General features: G+C 54.6%; 1 protein-coding gene across 1 annotated transcript; it reads right to left on the bottom strand.

The window, feature by feature from the left end:
• Nucleotides 1–427: 427 nt before the first annotated feature.
• On the bottom strand, nt 428–15,173 carry CNDP2 (carnosine dipeptidase 2). The gene is made up of 12 exons (XM_016148412.2): nt 15,086–15,173; nt 12,593–12,680; nt 11,555–11,698; nt 10,031–10,193; nt 9,230–9,318; nt 7,588–7,788; nt 6,446–6,530; nt 5,367–5,527; nt 3,430–3,594; nt 2,440–2,581; nt 2,051–2,198; nt 428–1,175 (listed from the first exon to the last, which is right to left on the bottom strand). Exons 2-12 carry the CDS (start codon nt 12,650–12,652, stop codon nt 1,106–1,108), a joined length of 1,428 nt encoding a protein of 475 aa, XP_016003898.1. The 5' UTR covers nt 12,653–12,680; nt 15,086–15,173; the 3' UTR covers nt 428–1,105.
• Nucleotides 15,174–23,278: the final 8,105 nt, after the last annotated feature.

Raw genomic sequence — 23,278 nt, 5'->3', positions numbered from 1 at the left:
GACAAACGCCCTCCTCGTAGCACGTAGGGCTTCCCTCCCCTCACTGGAAGCCAGCGTGCACACCCCGGACGGGTGGCTCAGAGGGTGGGCCCCACGAGAGTGCAGTCACTGAGCCCGCTTTCCCAGGGTCCGCTGACCTGAGAACTGGAATGGCTGGCTAGGAAGAACACCGCGTGGGGGGCTCCGGGGGCAGGTGTCAGGGAGGGACCATGCGGGCTAACAGGACGACTTCCAGTGCCACCGCCCTGTGCTATTAAGTGTCGCTATGAGGGCCCAACAGCCAGCACCCTTTTCCCGTTCAAGTGCTGAGCCACGCGTCCAGATGGCCAGCGAAGTGGCCGTGGCGCAGACTTTACAAGTAAAGGCCCGCTTCCCTGAGTGTCGTTTGCTCTGGTCTTTTTATCAGCTGGGCCAATGAAGTCTCCACTTTGTTTAAACCAGTTTAATTTGATGTTTGGTGACTTGGCGGTGTAAAGAGTGGGGGGCACTCTCCCAACACGTGGGGACTTGGGAGGGGGACATGCCGCCACCCCGCCACGTGCAGTGTGCTCCCCGAGTAGGTCGGATGGGCGGTGATGCTCCCAGAGGCTTCACTGGCACTTTTTATTCATCAACACAGACAGACCAAACAAGCCCCCGTTAGGTTCAGGTGTGAGGGCCAACGAGACAGCGTGAGGTGTCAGCAATGGCTGGTCTTCGGGGCGGACAGCAGCCTGCGACAGCGAGTAGCCAGAGGGCAGCCCCTGGAGGCATCTGCTGTCCAACCCCGAATCGGGAGGCAGACATGGGACCAGGATGCGCCCAGGCTTCTGTTTAGCCCAAGTGGACGGCGACCAGAACTTTATATGGAATAACTCACGCTGTTAGGCGGTGCCTATTCTGGGGACACAGCCATTTAGGGTCACCTGTAAGCCCCCGGGGCTGAGCGTGTGCGACTGCCTGCTGGACACAGCCCCCCGGGGACAGGTGGGTGTCCCCGAGTCCACTCTGGAAAGTCTGTGCGTGGCCTGACGGGAGGGGACGGGGCAGCCGCTGCCTTCCTGAGCGACCGGAAGAGGGCGGGGGAGGGCGGGGCTCCTCGGTGGCGCCCCCGGACACGGGGCCCTCAGTCCTTCAGCTGAGACACTTCGTACAGGTACGCAGCCAGCATTTTCGTTCCTTCTACGTAGTTATGCCTAATGGAGAGAGACAAGTCATCGTGCTGCCTGGTGTCCGAGGTCCAGGCACACGCATGGCATTCTGGGAGCACCCCACCATCCCAGCTGGCTGGTCCTGAACTCTGCTGGCTGTTAGAATCCGGGCACCTGGTTCCCAAGTGCAGGTCAGTCCGACTGCCCCACAAGGACCGGCCCCAGTCCCCATCCAACAGAATAGATGCTCTCGGCCAGTGCCTGGTTACGAAAAGCCCTCCCATCATTCGGATCTGAAGCCTCCACCTCATGCCCTAGGATGCAAGTCTCCGTCCTGTCCCTCGGCCCCCCACACGGCGTCCCTGCCTCTATCTTAGGCCCTGACTGGCCCACCCATGACCCTGGGGTGGCCCCTGCTTCCTGTCCTCCACAGCTCTGCATCAACTGCCTCTGGTCCTCCCTGCCTGCGTGGGCCTCTCTCCACTGCTGCCAACTCAGAGGTCCCCACCACGTCTGCACAAACCAGGGACGCATAAAGGTGACTTGAGAAGCCAGCGATGATGCTGTAATTTTTCGAGCAGGGAGGTGCAGAGGCCCTTACGGGAGTCATGGGCGGAACGCAGAGCTAAACACGGCCCGCCGTTTGGACCTGGTTTTGAAGAGCTGCCACCGCCCCCAGGCCCCATCTCCTGCCTCTAATCAGTTGTCACCACACCAAGGACAGACGGTGGAGAGCACTGGGGAAGGGGGGTGCGGGCGGAAGCCGCCCCTCCTGCTCTCCTCTCTTCCCAGCCGGACAGGCTGCGGTGTGGAGAAGGGACTCAAGGGAACTTGGGGACACCCTGGGCTGTCACGGGGTTTCTCACTGGCCCCTACAAGGAAACTGGCCCGGATTCAGGACCAAGGGCCCGGAGCCTCACCTGTTGAGCTTTTCATTCTGGGAGTGGGCGCCGTCATCAGCTGACCCTACAGGCAACAGCATGACATTCTTGCCTGTGGCCTCCTGAAAGGTCAGAGTCACAGGAATACTGCCACCTTCCCTGGTTAAGTCCGGCTCCACACCAAACACTGGGGCGGAAACGAAGTAAGAGTAACGGTGAGCCCTGGGCTGTGAGGCTGGGCTCCGTCGCGGACCCCCCGCCCTGTAGGCCTGGGGACGACCACCTGCGAGGTCGGCTGGGGGTGCCGCCTAGCCTGCAAGCCGACTCTGCTCTGAGTGTCACCCCGTAGCCACATGCCCGTACGACAAGGCAGAGCCCCGGCAGACACGCCAAGGGCCCTGGCACCCGTCCCCAAGGAGGACGGCTACCTGTTTTCAGGGCTTTCCTCCCGGCCATGTAGTGGGGGTGGTTGAAGTCAGACACCCAGGGCTTCCCGCCGTGGCCCATGTACACCCGGAACTTGTTGGGGCTACACAGCTCGGCGAACTTCTTCGTCAGGTAGTTTGTAACCTGAACCACACACAGAGGAGACAGTGTCATAAGGCCCGGCACCTGATCCAGTGCTGGGGATCTGTTCCATGAGGGTCTACAGGGAGCCCACGACTCATCTACACCTACCACGGGTCTATGACAGGCCTACAGCGAACGCAGACTGAGTCTGCAGCGCACCTACAACGGGCCTATCGTGGGCCTACAGCCAGTCTACGAACCTACAGGGGCTCTCATTCTCTGCTGCTAAACACTGAACTGCATACTGTGATAACAGCAAAAGGGATTTTAAGAAACAAAATCCAGTCATTTCGAAGAAAAAGGTCATGTTTTCATCTCAAGCAATTCACCCTTAACAGAGATGTTCCCAAATGATGATAATATTTGAACCAAGTTTTAAAAATTTTCTTCGACTAGCTTTATAAAAACGATCACATCCAAACCTAAAATTGAGCCTGGTACCAACCCAGCGACACGTCCTGATGACAGAATCCTGGTCCTCGGCTTCTCTGCAACAGGCGAGGCCTTGACCCCCCTGCCCCAGGAAACCTGCCCATCCAGGTGGCTGCTCCCCGAAAGCCTTGCTGACCTGTGGCCTCAGGATGAGGTCAGGTCAGGATACGGCACGCCTCAACAGTGACAAAGGTCACTTATATGTGACACTTTTTATATGGCCTTTATCTTTAATCAGTTTCTGAACTGCTTACTCTAGTCCTTATCTAAACTAGCTGGCCAGGGCCAGGAAGTGGGGATGGGTGGGTTTGGGGCTGGCATCTCTGCAGCTGTATGCAGCCCTAGGAGAAGTCTTCTGCACCCCGAGCCTCTGCTGGTTCCCCATGCCCCTGCCCACACCCCCGCGCCCCACGTGCCTGCTCGTTGACGGCCTCCGGAGTCATGTTCGGCACGAGCCTGATGGAGAACTTGCCCACCACCTTCCTCGGAATGACGGTCTTGGCTCCCGCCCCGGAGAAGGCGCCTTCGATCCCGTGGAGGGACAGGGACGGGTACCGCCACCTGTGCATCAGGATGTCCTTCTGCAGGAAATGGCAGAGTGGGTCAGGGGACAAGAGCATCTGCTGCTGGAGAGGATGGGAGTGCCATCTGGGAGGTCCCTCCATGTCACCAGCCATCACCAGGTGGCCAGGGGCCACACGAGCATGGGAGGAGAACAGAGCCTGCAGCGCTGGCAGAGGAGCCAGCCACCCCCCCCCCCACCCCACAAAGGGGGCTCCGCACTCTGGTCGGCCCCTTGGGTGGCACGTCTGTGCCCTACCGCAGCTCCCTACTGCGGGTGATTCCTGCCAGCTCTGTGGAGCTGGGGGCGGCGGGCCACAGACATGGCGCTCCTGTGCGGCCAGAGGCACCAGGAGGAAGAGGCAGGTGCAGTAGGCCATCTGTGAACCCCTTGCTAGGCCCACAGGGCCCGGGACAGGGGGAGTTCCCATGCAGCAAGGAGAGCGAGGGGAGCCCCCTGCGTCCTGGGCCCAGTGGCCATGGATAAGCAACATCACCTTCTACCGAGGGGCCTGGCACAGAGCGGCCTTCTGTCTCCTGAGCACATAAACGATACTACTGCCTCTTGTGCCGTGTGCCCCAGCAGCGGCACAAGACGCGTCAGGAGAGGACTCACGGCCACCTGAACAGCTGGCCAGCACAGAGAAACTGACGGGGCTCCCGGGGCTGCTCAGTGACATGGCCACTTGATTCGTGGACTTGGTGCTTGTGGACCAGACAGCTCAGTAATACCTGGAAGGGCACACGTGGCCCCAACACGACACCTTACGTAACAGCAAATGTCACTCTGAACGCAGTAGCGCAGAAGGTGACAGACGCTGGTTCGGACCCTCCTTTCCCAGACTAGTCCCTCCCACACTGCCCTCCTGGTCTGCGGCTTCAGGACCCACCGACCGCCACAGGCCAGGAGCGTCTCCCCGCTCCACCCACAAAGCTCCCACGCCACTCGGTTGCCCAAGGCGACCCTCTCCCACCTGCTCATCCCCATGCCAGCCCAGCGTCCCCTCCCTTGACGGCCTAACGGTGAGGCCCTGGCAGGCCTGCCGGCCTCGGCCCCCACCCGAACCCCACCGCTGTCCTGGGGTCTGGGAGCCTCACAGCTGGCCACACCACCTCCTGGGAGGGCACAGAGCGCCTCGGCGTATCTCGGCCTTTACCGGGCATCTTCAACCCTCACGCATGTCCTCCCCCTGCTCCCAGCTTGGCCACCTGTCTCCCGCAGGCCTTGCCGTCCCCTGCGGGCCTCGCTGCCCCTATAGGCACACAGCTCCGGACCACCCGTGCGGCCTCCACACACCCTCTCGAGGTCTTTGCCCACCCGTCTCTCGGAGAGACGAAAGCCAAGAGCCGAGCCGGCTGGCTGTGTTCCCCTCGGCCCCCCAGAGCCTGTCACTGGAGTTCGAGCAATGCTGGCTATGCAGAGTGCGCTTCCGTCCAGACCTGGAGACCAGGAACTGGAGACGGTCCAGATCCAACTTCCCCCCAGCAGGGAGGCAAACATTCGTGCCAACAGGTGCCACTCCAGCGCCGGCTCCGTCAGGCAGGAAGTCGCCGCCAGCCCAGTGCTGAGCACAGTGTCCTCCCCACGCGAACGGGCCGGCGCCGCCTCCAGCGGACTTCTCGGCCCGCGTCCTCCAGTCCCATGTCATCGAAACCAACTCTGGACATTCCCGAAAAGCCACCAGCTCCGGCCCGGGAGCGTCCCGCACCAGCTGACGGCCAGGCACACGACACACCCGTGTCTCCGCCAGCCCCTCCGGCTCCCGCCCACGGGCGTCCCCACACAGGGCACCTTGCAGCTGTGCAGCAGGGTCTCCGCCCCCACATCCTTGGCGTACTCCTCCAGGTCGAAGTCGATGTCGTCATACAGCTGCAGCTCCTCCGCCGTCACGGGCGCCACGGCCTCGCTGAGGCCGGGGACGAGGATCTTCCCCGTCCTGTCCAGCAAGGAACCTGGGGAGAGCGGGCGAGTGCGCTCGGCACGCAGGCGGCAGGGTGAGCGGTGCCCACCGCAGGACCAGGGCCCACAGGGCCAGCCGTCCTGGCAAGGCCCCGCGGCGGCCTCTCCTGGGCACACGTATTTCTTACGGCATTTAACTGCCACAAGGCCCCAGCGAGGCAAGCAGCACCCCCACTTTTGAGGCAACCCCACTTTTGAGGTACGGAGACTGAGACACGGAAGGGCAGGCAGACTGTCCCTTGTCACAGACCAGGGCACGCTGAGCAGAGTGGCTCCAGGCTTCCTCTGAAAACCACAACACTATCCGAAAGTTCCTTTTCAGTGCATTTCCCACAAGAAACCAGCTGCTCCCAGCTAAGGAGGGGACGCTGAGCGGGCAGAGCAGCCTCCTGACTCCACACACGCGGCAGTCGTCGTCTGCCCGGGGAGGGAAACGGCGCCAAATCACGGCGTGCCCAGCCTCACGTGGGAGGGCGCCAGGGACGGTGAGCTGGGCCCCCCCTCAGAGAGCAGGCCACACAGGAGGCCTCCCTGTGGCCAGTCACCACATACTGCAGACCGGAGCAGATGTGCTCTGAGGAACAGGACACACACTGTGTCCAGAGCTCAGACAGTCATGTGTTCCAGGGGACACGCCCTGTCTGGGGGGAGGAGCCAGGGGCGCCAAGCTGGTCTTGGAGGCGGGGCAGGGTTTGGGGACACAGGGAAGGGAGGGTGTGAGGAAGATGGAGGCAGAAGTGACGTGTCAGCATCTAGTCTTTACAGGGAGCAGTGACCGGGGAAGGAGAAAGACAGTGACAAAAAGTGGCTCATAAAAAATGCTTAGATGCCCCAGTGCTGACGGCAGCCTGGAAAAAGGCCCACTCCAACCTCGCCCCCAAACCGCCTGCACCCACTGAACCCCGGCTCACCCATCAGCGCAATGAGGTCTGTCATGGCCTCGTGCACCGAGCCCCCGTACACGCCAGAGTGCAGGTCTCTGTCACTGCATTCCACCTGGACGGAAACAAAGGCCACTCCGTTTGGCTGCTTAGCGGGAGCTTATTATCATCATGTGACAGTAAATTGAACAAAGAACATACACAAGACCTGACAGGCAACTATTAAAATCAAGATTTGCCCTGAATAATCAAAGCGAAGTATTCCCTAAATTACAAAGCTTTGGAGCAACTCCCTTGCAAACGCCAACCACGGGAAAACTAGGAGCGCTGCCCGCAGGAGGCGCGCTGTGGGGGACTCGTCAAGCTCTCAGGTCCTTCCTGGAGGTTTTGTGAAGACCCTGCACCCAGGGCTCGAAGGATGAAAGAGACTATGAGAAAGAGCCAGCAGGGGCCTGGAGCCCGGCAGGGGCTGGGACCTGGCCGCCACTGACTGGCTGTGTGACCGGCTCCTCCCCGCGACATGGCACGGCAGGGGGCTCCCTCCAGCTGCTGAGTCCTGGGGTTGTGTGCAGCAGGCAGAAGGGTGTCTGGCCCAGAGTGAGCGCTGAGTGCAGCAACTGCGATCATTTCGAGCACTTTCAGGTCTGTAAGCCGCCTTCGCGCACCGGAGCTAATGCGCTCACGGTCACCCGCGTGGCAGGTACCCCCACTCTCCTCTAAAGACGAGAGCCCGAGGCCCGGCTGACCCGACAGTGAGTGCAGGCCTGTCCTCCTCGGCTTCTGTGCCGAGGGCAACGTCCCCACGTCCTCCGATAGTCAGTCAGGGGACAAAGCTCACGGGCGGAGGTACCAGCATTCTAACTTTTAAAAGGAAGTCCTAAAAGCGCGCTGCACGCGTTGCGTTCTCTCCTCTAAATGGACTCGCATCTTGTCTTTTCTCCAGCGCTCCAAGACAAGACTGTGAAGAGCGCCCTAGCTGGAAGCTGGCGACGCTGCCTCCTGCCGGCCTCCGGACCTGCAGGGTCACGAGGGCTTACGCCACGGGAGGGGGCTAGGACTGTGTTCCTCCCTCACGCCTGTGGAGCGTCCTGGTACCCACCCACACGCGAGGCAGCGGGGAACAAGCTGACTATGGCGTGGGGACTCCCCCGCCGAGCGCGGCGGCACGGTACCTCGATGAAGAAGTAGCAAATGCCCCTGAGGCCGTACGTGATGCACGGCTTCTTCTTCCCCAGCCAGTAATTGTCAGAGATGCAGATGTAGTCCACGTCTTTAAAGAATGTGTCTTTTCGGGCAAAGATCAGGTCATCCAGGCCTTCGGAGCCCGACTCCTCCATGCCTTCCAGACAGAAGCGAATGTTGACAGGAACTTCCTGCGAAAGGAAGAGCGTTGGCAGGCGCTTAGCGCTCACAAACCTTTACTTCTTAGAAACAACACACAGGAAGTCACCGAGGACTCTGAAATCACGTTTCAAAACCACGACTTCCTCCAGACGAGCCACTGCAGCTGTGTGCGTACTACGGTGACCTAGTCCCCAGGCGCTGGGCTGTCAGGGGACAAGCCTCGTTCCAGCCACAGTGACATCCGGAGAACTCCTTCCAAGGAGTTCCTGTGTCACCAGGCCTCCTAGTCACGGGTCTCTGCATGCACCCAGCATGCCTGTGTGGCTGTAACATGGGCCGTGACACAAAGAAAGCCGCCCTGGTCCCCGCTCCGCCCTGAGGGAGGGAGAGCCTCTTCCTAGCTCAGCAGGTGCTTCTGCACGATGGCCTCCACCCTCTCGCACCAAGGCCCGAGGTCCTGAAGCGCCGACAACTCTGATACACCACTGTCCACCTGCCCCTGCTCTGCGGTGTCCCGGGCTGCACGGCGTGGCACAGGCCTCGCTCGGACCCCAGCCTGCAGAGCCCTGGCCAGCACTGGCCCAGGCGGCACCACTCCCGGCACGGCCTGCCTTCCTCCCTCGGGCCCACGACGGAATCCTTCTCGGGACCTCGGTGTGCGGGACAGATGTAAGTGGAGCCACTCTGGGCAGCTCTGCCCTGCACACAGCCGCCCCTCCCCTCGACTGCCCCAGGCCCTGAGGGCCCTGAAGGATGGGGAGCCATCCCAGCTCCTGTGTCCAGCACATGGTAGCCACGTGAGCCCCGCCGCCCAGAGACACTGGGCCTTGGCTCCCTCCTGTGCAGAATGGACGCCTGGACCAGAGGTTCCACAGCCCTGTTCGAATCTGCCACTTCATACTGACAAAAATGTTTGTCTTATAACTGATCTTGTCACAATATAAGATAAAAGATGCAAAAACCATCTATATACTATCACAATTGGGTTAAAAACAGTTGAAAAGATTGGCAAGTAACAAAATACTGATATTCTAGGCAACTTTTTCCTTTCTGCTTCTCTTTAATTTATAGGCAACTTTCAACAAGGAATGGATACTAAATATTTTTTAAATGTCTTTTTAAAATAAAGTGTGTATTTAGGAAGCTGATAACTGTGCAGAGCAAGAGGCCAGTCCACTATCACAGAGCCCACGGGAGGGGGCGAGGACGCTCCCTGGCGGGCCACTCGTGTGTGGCCTGGGTCCCCACTGCACCATCAGCAGTGCAGCCGCTGAACACCAACACCTGCAGCGTTTCTGAAGCCAGACCGCGACTCATAACCGTGACTCCGCTGACAGCACGGGCCAGGGCGCTGTCTCACAGTCCGGCGACCTCTGAGCTTCTCGCGCTGTCTTGGGGCCAGCAGGGCCAGCTTGGTGGCACTCGGAGGGAATCGGGTGACTCGGGCACAGCTCGCCGTGGGGGACATACCTGACTTGTTTTCTGGAAGGCCTCCAGGGCGTTCATCCAGCCAGCCACTGGCCCCTTATCATCTGTTGCGCCTCTCCCGTACAACTTGCCTGGAACAGCGATGAGCAAATTCATGAAGTTATGACGACAACGACGGTGAATATCTGCTAACACCTTAGAAAACCACACACGGCTGTCCTAACGGTTCCTCCAGAATCAGAAGTCCCCTTTGCACCCCACCAGGAGCCCCAATTCTCCATCCACCGCCCTGCCAGAACTGCCGGCGCCCAAGAGCAAGCTGCGTGGTGTGCCCGGCCCCTCCTGCCCGCTGGCACTGTGGGCAGGCCGTCCACGCGTCCTGCGGACCCCGGGCATGGACGCCAGACACAGCTCCAGGACGCAACTCAGCGAGTGAGAGGAGTGGTGGCTGAGGGAGAAGGTGAGACAGGCTGAGGCCTGGGGGAGCTGCTGGGGCGTGCGGAGGGAGGCCTGGCAGAGCTGGAGGCGGGCCTAGGGGAGCTGGGGGACCTGGAGGGGCGCCTGGGGGACTGAGAGAAGCTACCGGCCTCAGTTCTGACTATGTTCTGAGACCTGCCAGCAGCGGAGGGAAGCGTAGCTGACCCAGGGCCACGAGACCTCGTTTCCTCAAGCACAGGGGTCTTTGTGACGTTTCCAGGACCGGAGCACCTGCCAGAACCTGTGGAAACCGGACTTCTACATCACGTAAAGGCCATCTGTTGTGGGAAGCGGGCGCCCAGGAGACCACCGCAAGCGACGTGGCGTCAGCAAAGCCGCAGGGGTGCTCCTGAGAAGGGGCCTCACCGTCTCGCTCCACCAGGGTGAAGGGCTCGCTGTCCCAGCCGTCCTCCAGGGCTGCCGGCTGCACGTCCAGATGTCCATACACGCACACCGTCTTCTTCTGGGGGTTGGAGCCCAGTTTGCCCAGCAAAATGGGAGGGAGCGGTATCTCTGAGCCATCGGGGAGCTAGGAGGCGAGAGGGGAAGTGAGGGTGGTCTTTCTTCAAACACTCTGGCGTTCGCTGCAGGCGCAGTTAAAATACCGGGAGCGTTATCTGTTCTCGTTAATCACCCCCTATTATACAGTTTAAGGTCACATTCTTCAACTGAGTCATGGATTAACAAGAATTTACTTTCCTACAATTCAGAGCATATACACTGAATTATGTTTACCAATTGCAGGCGATTTGTTAAATTTTTAAAGTCAGATAAGGTACGTTTTTGAAATTCTGCACTTAGATCACTATCAGGCACAGAAAGGGCCTTCGGCCAGGACACGGTGAACGTAAGTCACTGGGAGCCGCGCCCAGTCAGGCAGTGGGAGCTGGTCCTCCCTCCCTGCTCTCTCCCACCGCCCTGTATCTTAACCAAGGCAGCCTCTCTGCCTAGACTAGAAACCCGGGTACATGGAGGCAAATCAATGTCAACCCCCACATCGAAGTGGCTTCCGCCACTTCGGCATCAGCTAGACCCCTCCGCCTTTCACCTAGACCAGAGGTTCCCAACCTCCAGGCCATGAACCAGTACCGGCTATGACCTGTTAGGAACCAGGCTGCACTGCAGGAGGTGAGCGGCAGCAAGCAAGAGAGGCTTCGTCTGTATTTGCAGCCGCTCCCCAGCACCAGCATCACCGACTCAGCTCCACCTCGGGTCATCATAAGAGCATTGGTTCCTGGTGCCAGAAAGGTTGGGGACCACTGCCCTAGACCACTGCCGTCTCAGGCTGTGGGGCAACCCCGTACCCATACTTGCTCTTCCAGCTCCCACAGCCTAACAGGAAAAGACCATCACCATCACGAAATGCCACGAGCCCACAGCTGGGCAGGGCAACTCTGAAAACAGATGGCATGAAACGTGTAACTCACATGGGGCTGAGTCAGCTAGGAGAGGGACCAGCTCGATGTAAAACAAGATTACTCACGTAATTTAGGAGGGAAACGACCAACAGCATCTGTTAGAACCCTGCCTTACAATAGCCTCCAGCCCCACACTCAAAGCTCTTTTTCCTGCCCGGTGGGATGCTGAGGGACACTGCAGGGCAGGGGGGTGGGGGAGTTCCCAGCCTTTTTCTAAGAATGGCCATGATGCTAAAACTATTAGTAAGTAATGCTCCACAGTTCTCCTTCCTGGAGAAAAATACTGAGCATGACAAAACTTCTGGCCCAGCCCAACAGGCAGAATTCACGCAGAGATGAGCATCTAAATCAGGTGTTTGTTTTAACCAGCAGGTGATCTCGGGTGCCCAACGGTTTGAGAGCTCAGAGTCCTCTCAGCTCCTCCGGGCCACCTGCGCACTGCGGCTCTGCCTTGCCAAGAACCGCACTCTACCTTCTGTTTCCCAATATCCACCAGTTCCACAGAGCCGCCCAGCTGCTTGATGTCCCCAGCGGCGACCTCCATCATCCTTCTGATCTCCCCTCTCTTCTCGGGCCATGCAGACACACTCTGGATGGCCACCCAGTCCGCAAGTTTCTGTGTGTGGATGGAAAGCACAAAGGGGTTCTCACGAGGGGCTCCTTCAGGAGGAAAGGCAGCCACTCCGCCGTGTCTCGGGCATCCAAAGCTGACGCCATGGGAACATGCTGACTAGGTGCAGAAGAAGAGATCTAGCTCATGTGCTTTTTGCTGAAGACTTAAAAACACCCAACATTTTCACAGTCCAACTTAGCTTAGTCATCATCCCGACAATGGCCAAGTTCTCTTAAGTTTTAGAATGAGACCGACAATTTCATCTAAAATGCGTCTAAAGAAAAACTTTAAAGTATAATTCTTTATGTTAATCTCAAGAAACGTATTAACATGTAACATTACCAAATTATTAAAACCTGCTAAGTGCATCACAGTTCTTTATGTCTGCCACAAAAAAATTATAGGTGGAGATTAATCAAAAACCTGGGATTACCTCTGCTATTTCTAGAAACATATATTAAGACTTTCTGTCAAAAGCCAAAAGTGTAACTTCTGTAATGTATGTATTATACACATACATATATGTATTTTTTTGTTAATTTGTGTGTGTGTGGCGAGGACACTTAAGATCTACTCTCTTGGCAAAGTTCAAATACACAGCACGGTACATTGATGTCAGCCACCATGCTACACGGTAGGTCCCCAGGACTCGTTCATTTTATAACTGGAAGTCTGTGCCCTTTGACCATGTCCACCTGTTCCCCCTCCAGGCCCTGGCAACCGCCCTTCCACTCTGCTGCTCTGAGTTCACCTTCTTTAGACTGCACACATAAGAGAGGTCACGTAGTGTTTGTCTACTTTTAATACTGGATTTAAACAGCATAATTCATACTAGTTTCTCTGAGCCCCATAGAATTAAAGAGAATTTTAAGTTTACTAAAATAAATGTTCCCTTACCTTAATGTAGCGATCCTGATTTTCATCAACATACTTAAACAGGGTAGTGAGGGCCGACATCTTTCAACCAGACCGCAGACCTTGGAATCTTAGAAGGAAGAACAAGTTGTCGATACTGCCTCTACCCAGGGCCCGACTGGCGAAGGGTCAGGAAGGCAGTTCAGGGCCATAAACTCCTACCCCACCCTCCCAGCCATTACGAGGACATTGGGTGACCACAGAGGCAGAAATGAAAGCTCTGGGAGCAGTCAGAGGCTCAGGTTGATCTCCCATTCTTTTTCAGAAGGAGATGGTACCCTAAAATGTGTCAAAATGGCAGCTAACTGAAGAAAGGGTCTGAGCTGAAGACAATCTGATGAAAATTAGAGGTAGGTAGCACTGATTTATTGGCACTTAATTTCTTTTCAATTTTACTCTCTAAAGCACAGAGAAGTCTCCACTTCCTATGACTACAGAGGAAATAATCACTTCAAAGATCCCAACAAAAGTGTCACAGTCTGTCTCTGATAGCTACCAACCCAGGACACAGCAAAAAAGTGCAAGGAGAGGCAGATACTCTTTAAGGTTGATAATCTGAACCCTGAAACTGCCGAGGGCAACAAGTGAACCTCCATAAAGGCCCAATTAAGACAGAGCCGCACCTATCCAACTCACAGCTTCCCTCCTAAGGGCATTTCCTAACACCTAGTTTCTCCTGTGAGAAATGCAGCACACTTGGCTCCACCTCACAAATGCAGAGGAAAAGAAATCATTTAACGTGATCGTCTTTAAAATTTGGAATGTACGTGAAACAAAAATCGACTCCGGTATTGGGACTTTCAAAATTGGTTCTGTCCCCTTCCTTCAATTGACAAGTCGGATTCCATCAAGTGGCAAGACTCAGACTTAAGTGGTGGTTGAACAGAGCTCAGCTGTGGCTCAGTGACATGACGTATGTCAGAGCTGCAGCTGAAGTCACAAGATCTCATCACGTCTAGAAGTTCTGATGCCTGCGTACCCACGCACTGCAGTCAAAGAGCATTTTTTCTTGGTATAGGATTCCAAAGCCATTTCTAAACAGAGGGGTGACTGTTCCCACTGTGACATGAAGCGTGGCAGCTGCTCAGCAGATTAAAGCAGTTACCTGAGCTGTGCAGTGAGTTGAGTAAGGGCAGGAGGTCAAACTACTTATTCTCAGTGCCTCCTTCCTCTGCAAACACCAGCGACCAAGCATAAACATTTACAAACTTCCTAGCCAACTCAGACTGTTTCCGCTGAGGGGCTCATCTGAAAAAGCCCAGTAAGACAGTCTGTGAATGCTGTAGAGAAACTTCCTGGGTGTTACTAGCCAAATTTTCACCCATCACTGAAAATGCAAACGGGGATGTTACCTATGACATGCTATACTGGGCACTTTTATTTGGGTTATCGGTCACTAAATACCATGGATCCCAAGCTCACTGTGGTATAGTCTCATTAACATCATGTTCTTTGCAGCCAAATGAACCAATGGTCCTCCAGGAGGATCACTCAAAGATGTAACCACTCTGCAGAGTCAACAGACCGGACTGGGAAAGTGCTCCGTGCCAACTTCCCAGGGCTGGACAAAAAGCAACATCTCTGAACTACTGATCCGGTCAAGGCTTAGAGCTAAGGACAAGCTAAGCCAAGTCCATTTCCTCCCTCCCACTCACAGTTTTGGGTTATTCTTTGCCTCTCCCCTACCCCCAATTAAATGGGACCACTTCTATATGCCCCTTCGAACCCAATTTGTTAAGGTAAAAGCACTGTGTTGCAGTGAATATCCTTTCAAAGGAAGTACCATCTTGACTCTCCTCTTAAAATCTAATTTCCTGGGGAATAACGAAACTCAAATAGTGAAACTATTGGGAGGGGAAGGAGAAACGAAACTGGTAGCACCGAGAACCACCAAGTAATGTCCACAAACGATTCTTCGAGTTCTCAGTTTCCCAATCTTGTCCCCCATTTACTCAAGGTATATACGAAATACATGCCTGAATTATGGGTTGGAATCTCTGTAAAAAGCCATAAAACTGGGGCAAGAACCTCTATTTTGCCCAATTTAGAGCTTTATTGTTAGCGCCAGACGACCCTGAACCAAGGGCCATTTCCATTTTACACACGATGGGACGGCTGCCCGGGCCCGGACCGGCGAGGGAAGGTTTGTCTCCTGCAGGCCTCGCCAGACGGAGGGCGCGACCGGCCGGAGCTCCGGGCGCTCCTCCCGCCGCCCGCAACGCCCCTGGTCCCCGTGCCCGTTCCATTTTAACGAGACAGCCGCTCTTCCTGTCACTGCCGGCGACGCGGACCGGGGGGTGGGCGCCGCCCCTCCGGAGCCGGGCTCCCGGGCGCGACCCCCCTCAGGGCCTGCGACCGCGGCCCGCTGCGCACGCCCGGCCTCCGCCGCCCGCCCCTCGGCCTCCGCCCCACTTCCACCCGCCGAGGCGGGACTCCTACCGCCCGCGGGCCTTCCCCGCGGAAACCACCACTCACCCGGCCGCCACCGACGCCACCGCCGCCACCGCGCGGGTTCCGCATCACGCGGTCGTCAAGGGGCCCCGCCCACCAACCCCGCCGCGTCGGACGGCGTGCGTCGCCCCGCCCCTCCCACCTTCCCAACAGGCGTCGCCCCGCCCCTCCGTCCCGCCCACCAATGCCCGCCCTCGTCCGGGGAGCTGCGCCCCGCCCCTCCGTCCCGCCCACCAATTCCCGCCCTCGTCCGGGGAGCTGCGCCCCGCCCCTCCGTCCCGCCCACCAATGCCCGCCCTCGTCAGGGGAGCTGCGCCCCGCCCCTCCGTCCCGCCCACCAATGCCCGCCCTAGTCCGGGAGCTGGCGTCGCCCCGCCCGCCCCGCGGGGAGAGACGCCACACTGAGAACCCGGAGAGGCTCGGTCCTCTGAGCCTTCGCCCTGGGGAGCTGATCTTCCTCCGTGCCTCTCGCTAGTTTTGACCTGGTGCCATCTGCCTAGTGTCTCAACGTTGGGGTGATTGATGGCCATTAATGAGGCCCTGAGATCCAAAGTGCGGACGGAGCCCGTACCCTCTGGTTTCGGGTGTGGGTCCCGTGACCCCCATTGAGAGTCCCTGTTTTCCTGGGCACAGTTTGCCCGTCACACACATTTCCATTGCACAGAGCTTTGACACTTCATTCCCAAAGCCTTCATCGGTAGCATTATTGATAGAGGAATTATTTTAGAACTTAAATTCAGTAATCCTAGGATTACTGAAGAAGGCAGCTGGTCAACCGATGGGCATTGGCACAAGTCAATGCCAACAGGAATCTACAACTTGCGGTGCAGTGAAGGAAACTTTATTTAGTAAAAACAACTCAATTGTGATTCAGCTCAATTATGGAGCAGCTATGAGGTGACCCTAGGGCCACGTACCGTGGGGCAGCACTCTCTGGCTAGACAGCCTGCTCTTCTCCACTGTGAGCCTTCCAGACTGGGAAACTAAGGCAATCTTCAGTCTCCCATGGACAAGAAAAGGGGGTCTCTTCTCTAGCCATCCATTAAGAGGGGAGCTGACGTATAACCAGAAGTCCTCACTCCTGGTTCCTGATTGGTCCATCTTCATGCATATGAGGACTCCAAATTCTCACTGTCCGATTGGTCCCAAAAAGCGTTTTCTCGATTGGTGTGAATGGAACTGCTCTGATACATTGAAGATGCTACTGGTGGTATATCACTGCACAGCTCCTATTAGATTGGGAGGTCTCAGCCTCTTGGTTACAATAGGATTCCAGGGACTCCTTTATAAGGGCTGGCTCTGATGGCAGAAGGACAGTCAGGCTGGCAGGTCAGAGCAAGAGGCAGGCAGTTCCTGTAGGGTTCCCCTTGAAGCATGGCTTGAGTGAGAGGTCCCTGTTTAGAAATGCCTGCTAGACTTTGTTTTTTAAAATCTGAGCCCAGTTAGCCACCAGGACCCCTTCTTGGTAGGTGTCTTCTTTCTCAGGGTCCACAAGACTCACCACGTATTTATTGAGCATTTACTACTTATCTTTTTAATCCTTACAATTTGGGGGCTTAACAGCTATCTCCATTAGCATAGTCCCAAAAAGAATTTGGCAAAACTTGTACGCCTCCCACATTCTTTAATTTTTAAAAAAAATAAAAGTTTAACAGTTGCAACAGATGTAATTTTCCACATCCTGTAAATATTTTAAACTAAAATTACCTCCCCATTTAAATTTTACATGGTTCATTTTCCTTTTGAAATTCTATTTCCATTTATATCCCTTGCAGAATTTTGTCATATTGTGACATTTTTATACATTTGATAGTTTTTTTTATTGATTAGCCTACCATACTTCTTTGCAATAAACCACACATACATATAAGTTTAAATTAATATTTACTTTCTTACAGCTAGAAAGTTCTAAGTGTTAAAATTTTCTTACGGATTAAATTATCATTACAATTATTAGTAGTACACGATTGATAAAAACCACCTAAATACAGTATATATTTTGGTAAAGACTTTTAGATATTAAAAGTAATTCATTGAAAACATATTTTTAAATCATATCTATTGTGCTTTTTAAAAAATTAGTTCAGGTATCTCTAAATGTAATTCTTACTGGAATGAGATAGGGTTCAGTTAAAACCACAGCAAAAAAAAAAAAAAAGTGATTTTGAGTAGAATTCATAACATATTACCCATTAAGTTTATGAAAATTTTATAAGTTTTTGGTGGTAATAAATAAATTAGCAACGAAGCTGTTGAAACACAAGAGTAAGGAGAAGGCTAGGGTTCAGGTAAAAAGTGAATATGCATTTACAATACCTGCATTCATTTGACCAAAGGTAGTGATAATGTTTCTCCTAAAAATCTGAATAAAAGATAAGAGACTACAAAATTTTCTCTTGATACAGAATTCATTGACTTGGAATTATAATGTTAATTGTCACGAGGTAGAACTTTCTACCTGCTACCCCTTGAAATAATGCAAAATATGTAACTGACATGTCCTTGATTAAGGAGGCATTCTCCAATAATATACTGTTTGGAGCATTTGAGGCTTTTAAAGAGTAAGTAGCTTATAAACAACAGAATTTTATTCCTCCTGGTTCTGGAGCTGAAAGTCCGTGATCAAGGTTCAAAGACAGTCAGCTGTCTTCTCCCTGCGTCCCACGGGGTGGAAGGGATCAGGGAGCTCCCTGAGGCCACCCTCAGGACCCAATCACCTCTCGAAGGCCACCTCTCCAAATACCATCACCTCGGGGGTCAGTTCTCGACCTATGAATTCTGGGGACACAGACGTTCAGTCTGGAGCACTGAGCATGCTGGCCAGGAGAGCAGGAAGGCCTGAGGGAGGACAGCAGGTAGCTCCACTGCCCGCCTGTCCCCAGGCCTAGTCGCTCTGGAGAGAGTACACAGGGAATTTGAGCAGCCAGGAACCGGTGCCCTTAGAACTGTCTGAGCCCTCCTTTAAGTCTTCTCCTACCCCCAGTCATCTCAGTCCTATGACCGCACTGCCTGACACCACTACTAAGTCAATGGGCAAATGCTTAAACCTAAGTGTGCACTACTCAGCATCTCCAGCAGGTGGCCCTGCAATCCGTTTCTTTTCGAGTAAAGGATGTTTTGAGTAGGGACAATCCTAATTTTAGCCTTAGGAGCTAAATAAATAGGTTTGTTTCTCTTCTTCTCTGCTGAATTTTCAAGGAACAGGGACACCGTGAGAGAAAACGAGGAAAGAACAATAAACATGGCTGACCAGAGAGAGGTTGGTTGCTTCAGAAGAAGTGATGTGATCTATTCTGAGAATTTAGGGAATATAAGCACTATGAAAGTTACTACTGATTACAGGTCCACTCATAAAACATTAGATCATGCTTCCAAATACCACGACTTCCAGCTTGGTCTCCAGCATCTGAGGCAGCTCGGTCTAACTAAGCAGCTTCCTCACGGAACCCACGCCTCCTTTGTTCCGTCTGCTCATCAGCCCTTCGCCCGGCCCACCTCACTCCAGGCGAGGTTCTAGGAGGGTCCCCCGCTTCCAGCGCCTGGGGGGCCCCGGGTGTCCCCCGCCAGCGGCCACTCCAGCCTCAGGCTCCGTCTTCCCACGGCCTCTTCCTCATGTGTGTCTCTGTGTGTCCTCGTCTCTTCTCAAACACGCTCTGGTCGTTGGGTTCGGGGTTCCCCCTAATTCAGTACAGCCTCGTCCTAATTAATTACCTCTGAAAATACTCTTTTCAAGTAAGTCTCTACTTGGAGAATCCAGGTGGACACGAATTTGGGGCGGCACTACTCAACCCCGTGAACAGGTGTTTCACAAAGACCTACTGTGTGCACAGCACAAAAACGCATGACATGTGTGCCTGCCTTTGAGGGAGTCACGGTTAGCACTGAAAGGGACTGACCTCTGAGAACTGCCATGGGTGTCAGGAGCCAGGACCACTGAAAACACTACGTGTTGGGGCGTGTGTGTGTGTGTGTGTGTGTGTGTGTGTGTGCGTGAGAAAACCAGAAATCTGTTCCCTGATTGCACCCCGACCAGACAGGCTAACTCGCCATGCTGACGGGATGCTCGCCTTCTGAGAAGACAGCAGCAGCCAGCCTGGGCGAGGGCACGGCCTGCCGCGGACCACCGCTCAGCCTGGGTCCTCCATCACATTCACAGGTCCTCCCAAGCTTAGGAGACACAGGCAGGTCCCTAACTCCAGGCCAGGGAAGCCAGGACCTCCCTGCCCTCTGGGCATTTGCAGCCTGAAGACAGCAGTGAGTAGAGGCTCCCTGCTGTGTCAGACAACTGAGCGACTCTTTCCATTAAAAGTGCAATGCGTAAAAGAAAAGGGGTGAGTGCTTTTGGCAGGAGCGCGTGAATAAGGGGAAAAATTACACAGTGGAGTGAGAACTTGGCAGGAGGCTGGAGAGGGCGCGCAGGGCTGCGGGAGGCCGGCAGTGAGGCCTTTAGGCGCAGACGGCCCTCGGGTAATTGGTCTGCACAGATGTACGGCGACTTCTTTTTTGGCTCCCGTTACTTGGTTGCTGGTGTTGACTGGCATTTATGGTATAAGATCTTCTTCCTGAGTAATCCTGCACCTTGGCCAACATGTAAAATAATAATTTTCATAACTTTTTAACACAGACATTGCCGGTGCGTGTTAGTTGCGATCAGAGAAGCCACACTCTGTGTTTTCTAGAGAACCCGCTTTCCGAGTTCACAGAGGTGACCTTGCTTTATCGAAAGACTCTCTTCCATTATTGCTTCATCACCCACGCTAGCAGGGACCCACCCACGTTCACAGCGGCATTCTTCATAGTCACCAAAAGACGGACTCAGTCCAGGTGCCCACCCACGGGTGAACGTGTGTGTGGTCTATACATGCAACAGAATATGACTCGGCCTCGAAAAGGATGGACATTCCGACACTTCCAACAACAGGGGTGACGGGTGGGGACATTATGCTGACTGAAATAAGCCAGTCTCAAAAGGACATGTGCTGTGTGGTTCCAGTTATGAGGTACCAGGAGTAGCCAAGCTTGCAGAGACAGGAAGTGGGACGGTGGGCGCCGGGGGCTGGGGGCGGAGGGTGCTCAGCACGGACAGAGTTTCAGTTGGGAAGATAAATAGTTCTGAAGACGATGGTGGTGATGGTTATACAACAATGCAAATGTAAATGCCATGAAAATGGTTAACATGGTAAATTTTATGATATGTATTTTACCACAATAAAACAAATCATGTTTTCTAGTGGAGAAGTATATCTTTCGAGCGCTTGTTTTATTATTAAAACTAATATCATCAACGAAAAATATATAGTAGCATCTATCTACTTAGGCACCACTTTCGTAGCTTATACTGAACTATTTTTCTTTTTGGCTCATTGTTTCAGTGCTGAAATTATCTAGAAAACTTATTAAAGTGCATCTCGATTTCGGAAGTTGCCTCGTAGCTCCCTTTACTGCCCTCTGTCACGTTCCATTTAGTTCTGTAAAAATCGTAACCAGGGCGGGATGTGAAGAGGAGGCCGCAAGAAAGAGAATGTTCCTTGTTTCTGCGTCATGTTTGCAGCAGAAGTATCCATGGAAACATTACAGGAACAATGTTGTAAGTCTTTGGCCAACTTTTCCTGAAACTGCTTCCCTTCCCTTATTGTCTTTTGGGGTGCCGTCTGCCACAGGTTTATTTTCTGCATTCTTCGGAAGGACTGTTTACTGATTCTGAATCTCGAGTCTGGGGTGAGTGAGGGGAGCTGGTGGGACCCTCTTCCCGCTGATGGCTGAGGAATGGCTCAGAGCAGTAGCTGATGGTACAGAATCCAGGTTGAACAGGACACTGCTTTTCCCGCAGGAAGTCCCCGGTTTTGCGACAGAGCCGGGTCCATAGAACATGCACACAACCAGATACGTGCTGCCGCGGGCAGGGGAGGAGAGGGGAGTCAGGTGAGACCCCCGAGGAGTTGGTGTTGCAGGTGGGGCTCGAGGCGTGAGCCAGGGGTTCCACGCAACATCGGGGTGCACGTGGGGAGGATGGGGAGTGGCTTGTGCAGGAGATGGTGGGGCTGGCGCCAGCAGGGAGCACGTCGCAGATCGATCCAATGGCCCTTGGGCTGGAGCCTGCCGTCGGCTTCCTCGTCCCAGAAAATAACTCATAGCTCAGTAGAGGTGGGACTGGAGCCACCTTTTGGGGAGAGGAAGAGACATCGTCGTGGAGGCTTACACAGGCCTCGCTAACTGGACATGAGAACTGAGTCAGGACCTTTGGTGGCCCAAAACACTGAAAGGATGGTGGTGCCCCGCCAAAACTAAGTCGCCATTTATAGAATCCTCAACCATAAGTCAATTGCATGGAAGGCTAACGAAAGTAGCTTTCCGCATGATGATTATTTCCTTGCTTTTCATGAAATAGCCAAAATAAAATTATTTTAAGTACTTCCAAGAAATAGTTCGCGTTTTCGTGCCACCCATGTGCCCTTAGCATGGCTTACGATGCCCATCGAAAAATCCACGCAACATCGTATGCCAGTCATCATGGAAATGCAAATTGAAGCCACAACGAGATGTCACTATACACCTATCGGAATGGCCAGAATCCAGAACGCCAAGACCACCACACGCTGGCGAGGCTGTGGAGGAATGAGGACTCTCCACGGCTGGTGGGAACGCAACACGGCGTAGCCACTTCGGAAGACAGTTTGTCGCTTTCTTATGAAACTAAGCATACTCTAACCATACGCTCCAACAATCACATTTCTTGGGATTTACTCAAAGGAGTTATGTCCACCCAAAAAACCGCACGTGGATATTTACAGCAGCTTTATTCATGATCACCAACACTTGGGAGCCACCAAGGTGTCCTTCAGTAGGCGACTGAATAAATAAACTGTGGTAGATCTGGACGGTGGAATAGTGTGCAGTGCTGAGAAGAATTGAGCTATCAAGCCGTAGAAAGACATGGAGGAATTATAAATGCGTCATAGTAAGTAAAAGGAGTCAATATGAAAAAGCTACGGTCTGCATAATCCCAACCGTATGACATTCTGGAAAAGGCAAACCTACATAGACGCCGGCAAGGCCAGTGGTCGCCAGGGTGTGGGGACGGGAAGGATGAGCCAGCGCAGCAGGGAGGACGTTCGGGGCAGTGGAACTGCTCCACAGGCTGTTACAATGCTGGGCACACGTATTTGTCCAAACCCACGGAATGTGCCACACCAAATGGGAATCCTAATGAAAACTATGGACGTTGGGTGACGATGATGTAGAGTCATCCGTTATGACAAACGTGCCTCTCTGGTGGGGGATGCGGGCGACAGGGGAGGCTTTGCGCACGCCGGCAGGGGGGGCTCATGGGTAATCCCTGAACCTTCCTCTCAGTTTTGCTTTGAGTAGAAAACGCCTCTAAAACCTACGGTTTGGTTTCAAAAACCCCAGCGTGGGGCGTGAGAGGGGTCGGAGCACGCCGCGCTCTGGGTTCTGGGCCTGGGAGCTGTGACGGAGGGCTCCCACGGGAGAGTCGGGTGCAGAGGTGAGAGCCATCGGAGCCTGGAGGAGGTCACGTGACGCTCTCTGGGGAGCAGGGCTCAGGTGGCACAGCCTTTTGTGTGTAATTATGCGATCTCTTCCCTCACAAAGCCACCGCTATATTTCGGCCGCACTCAGAGAGCAAGATTAATGGGGACGGGGCACATGGGGGTGACCCGACTCTGTGGCTTCTCATCCGTTGACGGTTAACACGCCCTCGGTAAGGAGAGTCTCATTCCAGAGCTATCAGTGTTTTCAGGGCGTTTATTTGGCAGAGCAGCTGCAGCCGAGCCTTTGAGGCTTTTGGGTTTTAACAGCCTACACCCGCCGGGGGGCTGAAGACACCCCTCGGTGGCAGCCAGCTCCAGGTGCCGGGAGCTGTCGGGCTGCGGGCGGCGGAGGGCTGCTCTCTGCAGAGCTGCGTGTCCCGGGCCACAGCGGAGATACCGGGTTCCGGAATGTCACCTTTCCCGAGGGCCCTCGTGTGAGGGTTTCGGGGCCGAATAACGTGATGCATTCTCCCCGGTGAGGCGCCTTCGCGGGAACGGGGTGGCCGTGCTGGGACGGGGCGGTGTCGCTGCGTGGGCGTGTGGCCTGGGGAAGGAGGGTGCAGGGCCCGCGACAGGGCGGTCCGCGTCCGCGCGCGTGGCCTTCGAGAACGCATAATTCTCCTACATCGGGGTAAAACGGTGGCTGAGCTTTATAAGCTCAGTGCTC

Source organism: Rousettus aegyptiacus, unplaced genomic scaffold (genome assembly GCF_014176215.1).
Source record: "Rousettus aegyptiacus isolate mRouAeg1 unplaced genomic scaffold, mRouAeg1.p scaffold_m13_p_12, whole genome shotgun sequence".
NCBI classification, from domain to species: domain Eukaryota; kingdom Metazoa; phylum Chordata; class Mammalia; order Chiroptera; family Pteropodidae; genus Rousettus; species Rousettus aegyptiacus.
This window is presented reverse-complemented; position numbering and strand designations above follow the sequence as displayed.

What these genes read in the sequence shown, in the direction of transcription:
- CNDP2 (XM_016148412.2), bottom strand. Translation starts at nt 12,652, where the DNA reads ATGTCGGCCCTCACTACCCTGTTTAAGTATGTTGATGAAAATCAGGAT. An exon ending in CCTTCCAGAAAACAAGTCAG is followed by an intron (nt 7,789 to 9,229) that starts GTATGTCCCCCA and finishes TTCCTTTCGCAG; the next exon opens with GAAGTTCCTGTCAACATTCG. An exon ending in TTTGCTACTTCTTCATCGAG is followed by an intron (nt 6,531 to 7,587) that starts GTACCGTGCCGC and finishes GTTTCCGTCCAG; the next exon opens with GTGGAATGCAGTGACAGAGA.